This window comes from Hyaena hyaena, unplaced genomic scaffold (genome assembly GCF_003009895.1).
Source record: "Hyaena hyaena isolate Hyena2069 unplaced genomic scaffold, ASM300989v1 scaffold_93, whole genome shotgun sequence".
Lineage (NCBI taxonomy): Eukaryota > Metazoa > Chordata > Mammalia > Carnivora > Hyaenidae > Hyaena > Hyaena hyaena.
The window spans coordinates 1364447-1377481 of record NW_024080724.1 but is presented as its reverse complement, the minus strand read 5'-3'; the positions used below and the strand labels follow the sequence as shown (position 1 = coordinate 1377481).

At 40.3% G+C, this 13035-nt stretch overlaps 1 protein-coding gene across 5 annotated transcripts in view; it reads right to left on the bottom strand.

Moving 5' to 3' along the window:
• The window catches only part of XPA (XPA, DNA damage recognition and repair factor), a 71340-nt gene that overhangs the window by 5065 nt on the left and 53240 nt on the right, over window positions 1–13035 (bottom strand). For 4 of the 5 annotated variants that reach the window (XM_039234767.1, XM_039234764.1, XM_039234765.1 and 1 more), the window contains exons 3-5: window positions 11066–11171; window positions 7588–7753; window positions 4719–4836 (exon numbers count right to left, since the gene is read on the bottom strand). In XM_039234767.1, coding sequence (XP_039090698.1) covers window positions 4719–4836; window positions 7588–7753; window positions 11066–11171 — 390 coding nt within the window. Of the gene's footprint in view, window positions 1–1819; window positions 2026–4718; window positions 4837–7587; window positions 7754–11065; window positions 11172–13035 lie in introns of all 5 variants that reach the window. The other variant, XR_005528840.1, reaches the window with a different exon arrangement.

The window sequence follows — 13035 nt, the reverse complement described above, 5'->3', positions numbered from 1 at the left end:
TCTCCAGAGAGCTGATATCCTGTCTTCATGATGTGACACACTGGGACACATCACCTAGGAAGCATTCCTACCAAAAATGACCAGGGTCTCATCATAAGGAAACAAGATGCTAATAAATCTAAATAGAAGGATATTCTGCAAAACAGGTGGCTGACTCCTCAAAAATGTCAACGTCATCAAAGATCAAACGGCAGAGGGTGATAGGCATCACCCTTGCCTGGCCCTTTGTTCCAACAACTAAAAAGCTGGGAAGGACATTAGAACAACTGGGGAAAGTTTACACACTAGACAACAGCATATCATGAATGTTAAATTTGCTGAGTGTGACACTGTTTTCAGTTACACAGAGAATGCCATTGTTTACAGGAGAGAACATGCTCAATTATTAAAACCACAATGTCTGCAAAAGTAAACTCTTAAATGGTTCAACAGTGTGAATGTGTGAGTGTGTGTGTGTGTGTGTGTGTGTGTGTGTGTAAACATATGGCAAAAGCCAACATCCGGTGAAACAAAAATTTTTTTAAATTAAAGATTAATAAGTTTATGTTACTGTACTTAAGCAACTTAAAACTTTGGGAAGTAGAGGTCACCACCACTAGCTGAGTGAGAAGAGGGTGGCAGAAGGGTCAGAGCCTACAAGAGTGGGAAAGAGCCACTAGCCCAGGGGGAGGCACGACGAACACCCTGCAGGTTGGGAGGAGGGGATGTGCCACGCAGCACAGAAAGCCTGGCTGAGCTGGAGAGGAAAGCGGCAGTTTCCATGGTCCAACCTCCAGCCCCCCGCCCACCACCACTACCACCCCGGCCTGGAGGCGCACAGCACAGAAAGCTGCAGGCTGCCTCTCTTGGGCATTTACAAGTGTCCACGGGAACCAGTCCTGCTATGGATATCTTCAGAGACTGCTTATGCTTTGTACCCAAAGAAGTTTTCCCCTAAATCCTTGTTTCAATGAAAAAATTCATTTATGCCACTCTAAAACTTGTATTTTATTTGGTTTAATATCTTAATTTTGTAAAAGAGGCAGCTTGTATTCAAAGAAGCCCAATGCTGCTTTTGAGGTAAATGGACAACAGAACTAGCTGAAGGAGACCAAACATTTCTGAACGCTTGGTGGGAGGACAGAAGTTCTGACACAGGGTGCTCCTTGCTAACTAGAGGGGGAAAAACATCACAGGGAAATGTCAAAATAACATGAAGCTTTGATCTTATCTTGTCCTCCATAACCTGAAGCAGAATAACGTAGACCTGTGTCCTTCAAACTCTGTGGACAGAAGCCTGGAAATGGTCACCCATATAACCACAGGCCTGGCTGTAAACTCCCCATACACTTAGGAGCAGCCCCCAAGCCGGCTTTTCTTACCCACCTCTTTTGGGGAGAAAGTGCACAGTGACAACCAATGAGGAATCGTTTTGCATTTTTTAGAAGGCTAACCTCTGCCAGTACTAGAGGAGAGGAAACGACGCTTTTCTTTAAAGCTACACTCATCTCCACTGTATTTGTGGAGAGGCAAGCAAGCCCAGAATGTTCTGTGTGTTTACACCAAATGAAAGTTCTCGTCCAATACCAAGGCCGGCACACAGTGCATTTTCTGAAATCCAGTTAAACTGAGCAGCAGTGATGCCATCACTTCTACTTCTGCCTTCGTGGATTTAAGAGATCTATAACAATCTGAATTTGCTGACAATTCCTGTCTTTCACTTCGTATTTGTAAATACTTTATTCTATTTATACTTAAATTTCTTCTGTAGGGAGATCAATTCTTTCTCAAACTGCTAAAGTAGATCATATTCTGAAAGCAGGTAAATGTAATCTCTTACCTTTCCATTAAGAAGTAAGCTTTGTGTCAGCTTCTTGAGGAACCAGGTTCCAATTTCTTTTCAACTAAAAGACTTTTAGACTTGCTTTTATTCCTCTCTGTTCTGAGCAAATTGCATAGGGTCCTTGTTTCTAATCTCTACAGTGTCTACTCCACTCTCAGCCCTTTGTGGCCTAGTCAGGAGGACTGGAACATATTCACCAACCTCTGAAGTAAACCAACAAGAAGAAGCCATAATTAAAGAGTGTATCGCACTGACCTCTGCACATTAAACACCAGAAGACATAAAGCAGTGCTTATACAACTGAGATAGAACTCAGGCTTTTAAATACAAAGGAAACAGAAAAACATTCTTAGATTTACAGAGACTTGGAAAATATACCACTCCTGTAACCACTCAGAAAAACTTCCTCAAAATGACATGCTTCGGGGCGCACTGGTGGCTCAGTCAGTTCAGCATCCAACTTCGGCTCAGGTCATGATCTCACGGTTCATGGGTTCGAGCCCCACATCGGGCTCTGTGCTGACAGCTAGCTCAGAGCCAGGAGCCTGTTTCAGATTCTGTGTCTCACTCTCTCTCTGACCCTCCCCTGCTCATGCTGTCTCTATCAGAAATAAAATAAAACATTAAAAAAAAAAAAAAAAAAGACATGCTTCATCCAAACAGGAAATGAACTGAATTAAAGAAACCAGTCTTAACAGGTCAAAGAAAAAATTCAGGGCAAATCTGAACTCTTCAAGGAAAAGGAAAATCCACAGTTTTATCTGGTGATTAATGGCAACAATTTAATATAGTGAGAAAAACAGTCAATTATATTTAATACCTATGAAAACTGTGTAAAATCAGAAAAGAACTGTTCTATTCATATCAATAGTCCATCTATAGGATTATCTTAATTTTTATAGCAAAAAGCATAAAACAGATGCCATAATCTTTTATTGTTGGTCCAATTATAGAAAGTTAGGCACCTTTAGAAGAAGGCACCTTGACCAAATAGGGAAATAGTATCTAAATAAAAACTACAGAGAGCCTTCCTTTTTAAAGTATTTGATCACTCTGCAGGTCTGTTTCTAACTCCTTTATCCATATATTATTGTCTGTACCAAGACACCACCAGGAAAGTATCTTAAAGAGGCAGCAGCGAGGAAAGAGTTGAGGTGATTTAGGATAGCTGGAGTTCATAAAAACCCCAGGCTGGGGTGTAATTAGTCTGTAACTATGCTCTCCTCTTTCATACCCAGTGAGAAGCCCTCTGTTACTTTGCCCTTCAAGGCTCTCCTCAATGCTGGAAGAAGGAAGGGCTAGAGTCAAACATAAGGCAGAGCATAGCCTAATAAAAGATGAAAAGGACTAAATTTAAAAGTCTTTCCAAAGCCTCTCAGCTGATCTTTGCAGGTATTTTCAATGACTTGGGACAGCAGTGGCTAATTTGGAGAAGATTCTTCAATGAAAGGCTTTTATATGGCATAGTTTGCTACAGGAAACCTCACAAAGCCATAAAAGTGTGCTTACCCTCTGATTCAGGAGCTGATATCTGAAGTAACTATAACTTATATAAATATATAAATAAGGATGTTATGAAGTGGTTTGAATTAACTTCATAAAATCCTATTTTTCTAAGAAATATTTTTAAAGGGTCCATGCATAGAAAAGAACTGGAAGAAGAGACATTAAAACATCACTACTGATGGTCTTTGGGTAGTAGAATACAAATTCTTCGCAGTTTCCTAACTTTTCTGCACTGCACACGCATTAATCTTACGATGAAAAGAGGAAAAAAATATCCTCACAAGAAGAAACAAGACACACTTACATTCAAAAAAATTGTTTTCTTTTTTAAGACATCTGAACTATATTCAAAAACCTCTTCTAAATCCTAAAAACATCAGCAAAGTTATTATGGCTAAGACACTCATTTTAAGGGGATCAATTCAGTATACACATAGTTCTGGAAATATGCAAACTACGTGCTACCTATATACACCTGACACCACACTGGGGCTCTACAATCACTGTAGGAGTCCTACTGTGTAAGATTCTTTCCAGGGATTCTGCAGTACAGCAAAGAGTGCCCTCAGTGCTCCAGGAGCACCCCGTGCTCACCACCATCATAGTACTTAACACGCTCCAATAGGATATTAAGTTTACTGGCCTTGCTCTCCTGACCAACTCTGACCCCAGCATTTATGTTAGCATGGTGCCTGGAACATAGCTGACACTAATTATTGGATGCACTGATGGACAGATGGATGACGACAGATTTACGCATATTATGTGTAACTGGATGGGTGGACAAATACGGAGACAGATGGACAAAGGAATGGACAGACAGATGTCTGGAGAGAGGAATGAATGTACAAATGCAGACTTTCAGTTAGGAAAGCCTGGTTCCAGTCCCACCTCGCTAATAATCATCTAGTTAACAAGTCACTCTACCTTTCTAGATCTTTTATTCACATATAAAGGAAAAAGGATTAGACCCACTGATACAAGAAGGCTCTTTCTAGCTACTAAATTAGATGATTAACACTGAGGCAGAATTTTTTCATTGTAAGCAATTAGAGAAGTTTGTTGGTGGATATCCTTAATTTTTATTACCCTGTTAGTCATATTTCATGAAGACTGAACTGATGTCATGTCCTTGACACCCCTGATCCTACCACTATTCCCACATAAAACAGAACTCACTTTGAGAGAAGGACTTACATGCTTTTTAGAACTGCAGTACTGTGAGGTTTGCACTGAGAGCCTCAAACACCTACCTACTGAGGGCAAACTTTAAGTCTTTTTTTTCTTCAATCTACAAAAAAAAATTCCAATCGACTGGTGACAGATCTTTAAACAAGAAGAAATTAAAGTCTTTTTGCAAGTCAGGAATGAGATCAATGCAGCTACTTACCTTTTACTTTCTTATTAAACCTTTTCTGTCTCAATTTTTCTCGGTTTTCTTGTCGAACTTCCTTTGCTTCTTCTAATGCTTCCTGACTACCCCAAACTTCAAGAGACCGCTTCACAATCTACAACACAGAATCCATATTTAAATAAGCTGTAATTCAGAATTGTTAAGTATTATAAAGTTATAATAATTAAATCCATGAGCACCAGAACATGATCTCACTCAAAGGCAATTTGATAAATATCTGAAAAATTTTTAAGAGATTAAATAGTGCTTAGAGAAGTGCCTGGGTGGCTCAGTCAGTTAAGTATCCGATTCTTGATTTCAGCTTAGGTCATGATCTCACTGTTGGTGACATTGAGCCCCATGTTGGGTTCTGTGCTAACAGTGTGGAGCCTATTTGGGATTCTCTCTCTCCCTCTCTCTCTGCCTCTCCCCTCATTGAGTGTACACTCTCAAAATAAACTTTAAAAAAAATAGTGCTTGGACTGCTGGTGAGAATGCAAACTGGTGCAGCCACTTGGGAAAACAGTATGGAGGTTCCTCAAAAAATTAAAAATGAAACTACCCTAAGACCCAGCAACTGCATTACTAGGTATTTACCCAAGGAATACAGGTATGCCGTTTCAAAGGGGCACATGTACCCCAATGTTTATAGCAGCACTATCAACAATAGCCAAAGTATGGAAAGAGCCCAAATGTCCATCCATGGATGAATGGATAAAGAAGATGTGGGGTGTGTGTGTGTGTGTGTGTGTGTGTGTGTGTGTGTACATACATACAATGGAGTATTACTCAGCAATCAAAAAGAATGAGATCTTGACATTTGCAACTATGTGGATGGAACTGAAGGGTATTATGTTAAGCAAAATTAGTCATGGAAAGATAAATATTATTATGATTTCACTCATATGAGGACTTTAAGATACAAAACAGATGACCATAAGGGAAGGGAAGTAAAAATAATATAAAGACAGGGAGTGGGACAAAACATAAGAGACTCTTAAATATGGAAAACAAACAGGGTTACTGGAGGAGGTGTGGCGGGGGGGGAATGGGCTAAATGGGTAAGGAGAATTAAGGAATCTACTCCTGAAATCATTGTTGCACCATATGCTAGCTAACTTGGATATAAACTAAAAATGAATTATTTAAAAAAATAGTGCTTAGAAACTCAATAATACTTCTATTTAAGCCTCAGTAAATATACTTAATTAGACTATATATAGAAAAGTTGTCCTCTGACTATAATTATTTCTCGGATACATTGTTTTCACATAAATTCAAAGAAGTACATAAATTTCACATAAATTCAAAGAAGTACAAGTAATCAGTGGGTCTGATGAGCTTTGTCACACTCACCAAAAAACTTAGCCACAGCCCATCTCAACATGAGGTCATCTCCAAAAACCTTCCACCATCACTATTCCTTCCCTCCTTGGTCCATTACAGCTTCCATCCACTTGACTAACTTCTGATCTTTAGAGTATCAACTTCTTTTTAAACTCTGGTACCTGAATGACCTAAAAGTCTTTATTCTTGTTTAAAAACTTTGCATTATAGTTTTCTTTACTCTTTATTTACCTTTAGGAGTCTCACATACATACTAAGAATTATGCTAGGCTCTCTCTCTCAATAATGTAAGGGGACCAAAATATCAATCAAGGTAGCCAAGCTCAAATTTCCTCTTAACATAATAAAGGGATATACTGGCATTCCCTAAATTCTAAAGCATCACATTTTCCACAATTTAATACCCCTGAAGATGCTACAGCAGCAATCTGCTTTCTGGTACTTTAACAACTGAGTAAAAAGGTAGTTCAAAAGAATTGGACTCTGAATGCAAAGAAGTTTAGGAATATCTTAATAAATCTGTTGTACTTGCATTCTCCTATTTATGTATGCACAAGCATGATGTACAGAAAAAAAAAATATATATATATATGTATACACTAAGTCTGATGGCATTATTCAGTAACTGTAAAATAAAAGTTCCAAGTGGTAAGAAAGCATTGGGTTGGCATTTTTCCATTGTTAATGGTACATAAAATAGTGACTCTTCTAATTGACAATGTCTTAGGTTTAATAAAATTCAATAAATGGTTATTACAATAAAGATTTAAAAAATTTTTTTTAATTTTTATTTTAAGTAGGCTCCATACCAACATAAGGCTTCAACTCACAACCCTGAGATCAAGAGCTGCATGTTCTACCAACTGAGCCAGCCAGGTGTTCCTACAATGCAGCTTCTCATTAATTTTATTTGAAGATACTAGTATTTTCTAGTATTTTCTAATCAAACTGCTCTAAAGCAATGCCTCCCAGTAATTTTCTTTTTATATACTGGTACAAATTTATAACCTTCGTACCATTCTGGGATAGATACAGGAGGCTGCTAGTGACTCTTTGTGGGTGTGGGTAATCTCTGCGCACCTGTACCGCTACCACCACACGAGGAGTGGGGAAGATCCACTGTGAGACACAGTAGTGTTACAAGGACACTTGACAGGGTTCCAATGATTATTTCCCAGGTGGAGTTAGATTTCCGGCATTTGTGAAATTCCTGAAACTTTTTAAAGATTTTCATTGGAGGGTGGGTGGGTAGAGAAATGGGGCCTGACTCATAACTCCCAAGTTTTTTAGTTCTCTAAATGCATAGTAACATTACCCCATAGTAATGTATTTACCCAAAGTACCACACCAAAAACTATAATGTTATTAAATGTCATTACAAATAACTGCATCTTATAAGCAAAACAACAAAGTAAAAGGATCTTTTTAACTGTAAGCAAAAACTAAACTAATTACCACCAGTTTATTGTTAAAACTTCACCTGACCGAGGGTTTAACAGGAGTATAACTCATCAGAGACCTGTAATTTTAAGTAGAGTTTCATATCACCCCACTGCGAATGATGAGGATTCTTCTTCACAATAAATTTTAGAGCTGGTTCTCTTTTTTCTAAATCGCAGTCTTTCAGAAGGTATTCTTGTTTGGCTTCTGTTTTAGTTATGAGCTTGTGTTTATCATCAGCATCTCTGAAAACAAATGAAGTCCAATACTAAGTTAGCTACTTTAATTAAGTTCTCAGAAAGTCCAACAACTTAGGGCATGTGTGCCACAACATAAAACAGTTTTTCCTTCAACTCTCATGGTCAAGTTAGCAGCATAAAAATCCTAACAGAAAAACACTTACTTGGTAAAGCTAGATTATATTAGCAGTAGATCCAGGTCATTTAACACTCTAAGAATTTCTTTTCTACCTAAAGTCCCTCTTTTCCACAATAGATATGAAATGACTTAGTAAGTTCTTAATGAGAACTAAGACTTAATGAGTAAGAAAATATAAATCAAAGCATAAAGTCAGTATATGGGCTATAAAGAATAGAAATATGCAAGGTCCAACTGTCCCAACACAGTTGTTTCCAATTGGTTCTGAGCTTTTTCAAAGCCAAGGTAAAAATGGAGATATAGTCAATTACATTGTTCTTCTCATTTATTTGTTCTCCACCTCCATGCCAGATATTGTTCAAGGTACTAGGAATACAAAGCCTTGTTTTCAAGAAGCTCCGATTCTGGTTAGAAGACAATCAATAAGCAAACATAATGACAGACACAAGTGCTATAAAGGAACACAAAGTATGGCAAAGGAACAGAAATGTTCTGATAGACTGGGTAATCAAAGAGGGCCCTGGATAAGGAGGAATTTGATTTTTTTTTTTTTTTTTTACATTTATTATTGAGAGACAAGAGACAGACAGAGTAAGAATGGGGGAGGGGCAGAGAGAGAGAAGAAGACACAGAATCCGAAAACAGGCTCCAGGCTCTGAGCAAGCTGTCAGCACAGAGCCCAAGGCGGGGCTCAAACGCATGAACTGTGAGATCATGACCTGAGCTGAAGTCGGACACTCAACCAACTGAGCCACCCAGGCACCCCATAAGGAGGCATTTGAGCAAGGCCCTTAAAAAGTCAGAGAACATCAAGGGGCACCTGGGTAGCTCAGTCAGTTAAGTGTCCGACTTCAGTTCAGGTCATAATCTCGTGGCTCATGAATTCAAGTCCCGCACTGGTCTCTGTGCTGACAGCTCAGAGTCCAAAGCCTGCTTCAGATTCTAGGTTTCCCTCCCTCTCTCTTCCCCTCCCTCACTTGCTCTCTCCTTCTCTCTCAAAAAATAAACATTAAAAAAAAAAAAGGGGGGGCGCCTGGGTGGCTTAGTCGGTTAAGCGTCCAACTTTCGCTTAGGTCATGATCTCGCGGTTCGTGGGTTCGAGCCCCGTGTCGGGCTCTGTGCGGACTGCCAGCTCAGAGCCTGGAGCCTATTTCGGAGTCTGTGTCTCCCTCTCTCTCTGATCCTCCCCTGCTCACGCTGTCTCTCTCTCTCTCTCTCTCCTAGAAATAAATAAAAATATTTTAAAAAAATTAAAAAAAAAAAAAGTCAGAGATATCCTATATGAATAGCTGGAGAAAGAACATCCTAAGCAGAGAGAACAGAAGCTCTAGGGCAGGAATGTGCTTTGCAATGAGCTGGTGTGACCAAAAGGCTTTAAGGGAGGGACAAAGGTGAGGAGCGATGGGAGATCAAGTTAGAGACAGGCAGGGGCCCTGTAAGCAGTAGTGAAACAATTCCATTCTAGATGGATTAAAAAAACCATTGACAAGGGGACGCCTGGGTGGCTTAGTCTGTTAAGCGTCCGACTTTCACTTAGGTCATGATCTCACGGTTCGTGGGTTCGAGTCCTGCATCGGGCTCTGTGCTGACTGCCAGCTCAGAGCCTGGAGCCTATTTCAGTCTGTGACTCCCTCTCTCTGACCCTCCCCTGCTCACGCTGTCTCTCTCTCTCTCTCCTAGAAATAAATAAAACATTTAAAAAATAAAATAAAAAATAAAGTAAAAACCATTGACAAGTTCTAACTAAAACATCTACGTAGAAGAGGCCAATGGTGCAAAGGCCAGTTAGAAGACCATCAGAGCCATGCTCCAGGCAAGGGCTGATGGTGGCCTCAGCTGAAGTAGAAGTGGGTGAGGGGACAAGGGGATGAACTGAGGATATGGAATGAACAAGAGAGCCAAATGGATTTAGAATTAAACACTGGATAAGCAGAGATACAGCCAATAAAGTTGGGTCTTTACTGAAACGAGGGACAAATCAGGTAGGGGAAACTTAATATCAGGAATAACTTTATGAAAGCTAAATAATCTGGAAGTTTATGCTAAAGGAGGGGACAGGTAAATAACACTGTACTAAAATTAAAATCTTCAAAGATATTGAAAGGAAACAGAATGGAGGGCTGTGATCCTAATTACTTTAGAGTTAAAAAATATTTTTCTAGACTACTTTCCACAACTTTCTTTAAAGTGATTTTATCAATTGCTTCCATTTTCTCGTGGAAATATTACATGTGGTAATTTTGTTCCCAAAAGCTATCCGTAAAGAGTGACAATACTGTGGACCTTAACCATCATGTGTCGATGGGAACAGAGTTTATATAATGTTATATAGTCACAGATCCAATCACAAGACCAGAAACCTCTCCCACTCTATCTTCTCAGGATTCTACACAGCGACAAGTCAATGGGGAGGTCTCCCGATGGCTGCAGCAGGGACTCGGAAAGGCCAAGTCCTCCAGGCAGGTGGGCGGCTGGTCTAGGGCAGCAGGTCCAAGAAGTAGGACCAGGGAACAGGTAAGAGGGCTCAGCAGGAATCCAAGATAGGGTCTTAAGGCATGAAAGACAGCAACACAGGATGTGGCTGGGGCAAACAGCAGGGACAGAACCATGTGGAGTGAGAAGCATGATCGTGGGGTGACAGAAAGAAAGGGTAGCAGCAAGAAGAACAAAAAGGATGAGAGAAGAATGGGAGCTTTCCTCATGTCTTCTCCCCCTGCCCATTCAGAAGAGTAAAGCATGCATGGAAGGCGGTGCTCTGAAAGGGCCAGGGGGGCGGCTGGAGACGCTCCACTCCCCTCCTCTCACAGAAGGCCCCAGTCCTCTGACCAAGGTGTCTACACACACTGGGTAAGACACAGGGACCCTTAGCGGCTGTGGGAAGACAGAGGTTAGGAACCTGCTACTGAGAGATGGTAAAGGCCCACCAGGCCCACAGAAAGGAGACGACGTAGCTCTGGTCCATCCTTCCTGTTTATGGGACATATCAGAAATCTGATAAGCACAGGCTTCCCAAATTTCTTTAGCAAAATGGAAACCACAGAAATTTTAGGAAACACTCCAAACAAAAATCATAATTACTAAGAAAATATTAAACCCAATGGCTCTAATTATTGTTTTGCCCTAAATTTGCATGCACACATTAAACCCGAGCAGCCGAGAACACTGTCTGAAGTACGTACCTGCAGTTGTCACAAGTTGCCAAATCAAAGTGGTTCATGAGGTAAGAATCCATAAATTCTTTACCACATTCTTCACATATTGCATAATCAAATTCCATAACAGGTCCTAAAGAAAAGAAGGTTAATTCTTCAAGTTTCCTTTTTTTATGACAGAATGGTATATCTTCCCCTATCTTAAATTTGTCAGTATGCACTTTATAACTGACACAAATACATTTACATGAAAAGACAAAACATGGTTAAGTAGTCTTAAACTTATCTTGAAACTTTTTTAAGGAAAAAACTATCAACTCATCAAATACTTTTGAACCCAAAACCTATGTGTGAGGTACTGGTGTTAGTTTTATATTGCTGCTTGTAACAACTTACCACAAATTTACTGGCTAAAACAACACAAATTTATTAAGTTACAGATCTGTAGTTTGTAGGTCTGACACGGGTCTCAGTGGGCTAAAGTCAAGGTGTATGCAGGGCTGCGTTCCTTTCCAGAAGTTTTAGGGGACAATCTATTACCTGCCATTTCCAGTTCTAGAAGCTGCCTGCCTTCCTTGACCCAGGACTCCCTTTGCCCATCTCCAAAGCTGGCAGTAGCAGTTTCTCACATCACTCTGGCTTCTTCCATCATCACATGTCCCTGTGACTCTCCTGCCTTTCACTTTTAAGTATCTCTGTGATTATACTGGCCCCACTGGTAATAGACAACAGAGCCTAATCTCCCACATCCCAAGGTCTTTAACCTTAAAGATATCTGCAAAGTCCTTTTTGATATAGAAGGTAATATATCATGGGTTCCAATGTGATCAGAAGGTAGACATCTGTGGGGAACATATCTGGCCGAGAGGAAGGAGGCTAGTCCCAGAGTCGGAGGGAGGGGCTGCTTATGGACAGGAAGAGGGGCACTGACAGGTAACATGGGAAGAGCAGCAAAGAGCACATCAACACTACAAGAGACAACACAGGATTCACTTTCAAATGGGAAACTTTCCCTGACCTCTGTCCCGCCCACCCCCACCCCTGCCACAAACAGAACAAATACACCGGTGTCCACCACAAGACTATAAACTTGAGGGCAGAGATCATATTTAGCTACATACCCTCAATTCCCAGCACAGAAACCACTCTGGGTAAAGCCCAATTTTTTTTAAGGACTTCAAACACCCAGCGAGGGATCTTTATCCCACAGAACTGGTTCTCCCAGCAAATCTCTATGTTTTACTAGTGCCTCCTCAGGATGACTGCTACCACCAAGCCCCAGCTCTGAGCACCGACCCAGCTCCCAGTGGGAAAGGCAGGGGGTTGTCACTTGTTCACAGTTTGTTCAACATCCTCCTACTGCTGCCTTCCCTTACCTACTTCCAACACCACAAGGTCACTCAATAGTCTACCATCCCTCAGTTCCAGGTATCTCCAAACTCTAACAAAAATATCACTCTTCCTTATAAAACATTAGACGGGCATAGCTATAGACAAAAGGAAAAGATAAAAATGTGATCTTCAAAAACCTGATTACAGAATGTGTTAGAATGGAGATAAACTGCAGTCAGAAATACCGGTTAGGAGGCTACTGCAGAGCATTATTAATCAAAAGCCATAAAATGTGCAGACATTATCCGAATTTTAAAAATTCTTCATGATGAGAACTTTTAAATGTACATGATGATTTTTCAATTCTGTCACTCCCTTTAAATTTACCGTGTGGAAGTTGGCAGTCTACTGTCCATGAGCGCCTTCCCTCCCAGCCATTCATTCATTCATTCATGTATCTATTATTGATATAGACTCATGGATTCCTATTTTTTTTTCCAGTGGTATGTAATTTATTGGTATCCTTATTTACTTCGGTGCTCAAATTATCTCAGATTTGGCCAGCAGAAGCCCCTCCAAGCTGGCTCCTATGTCCCTCTATTACATTCTGAATACTTACATATTACTGGCATTATAAAATGCCCCATTTTGTAGCCATCCTGCCC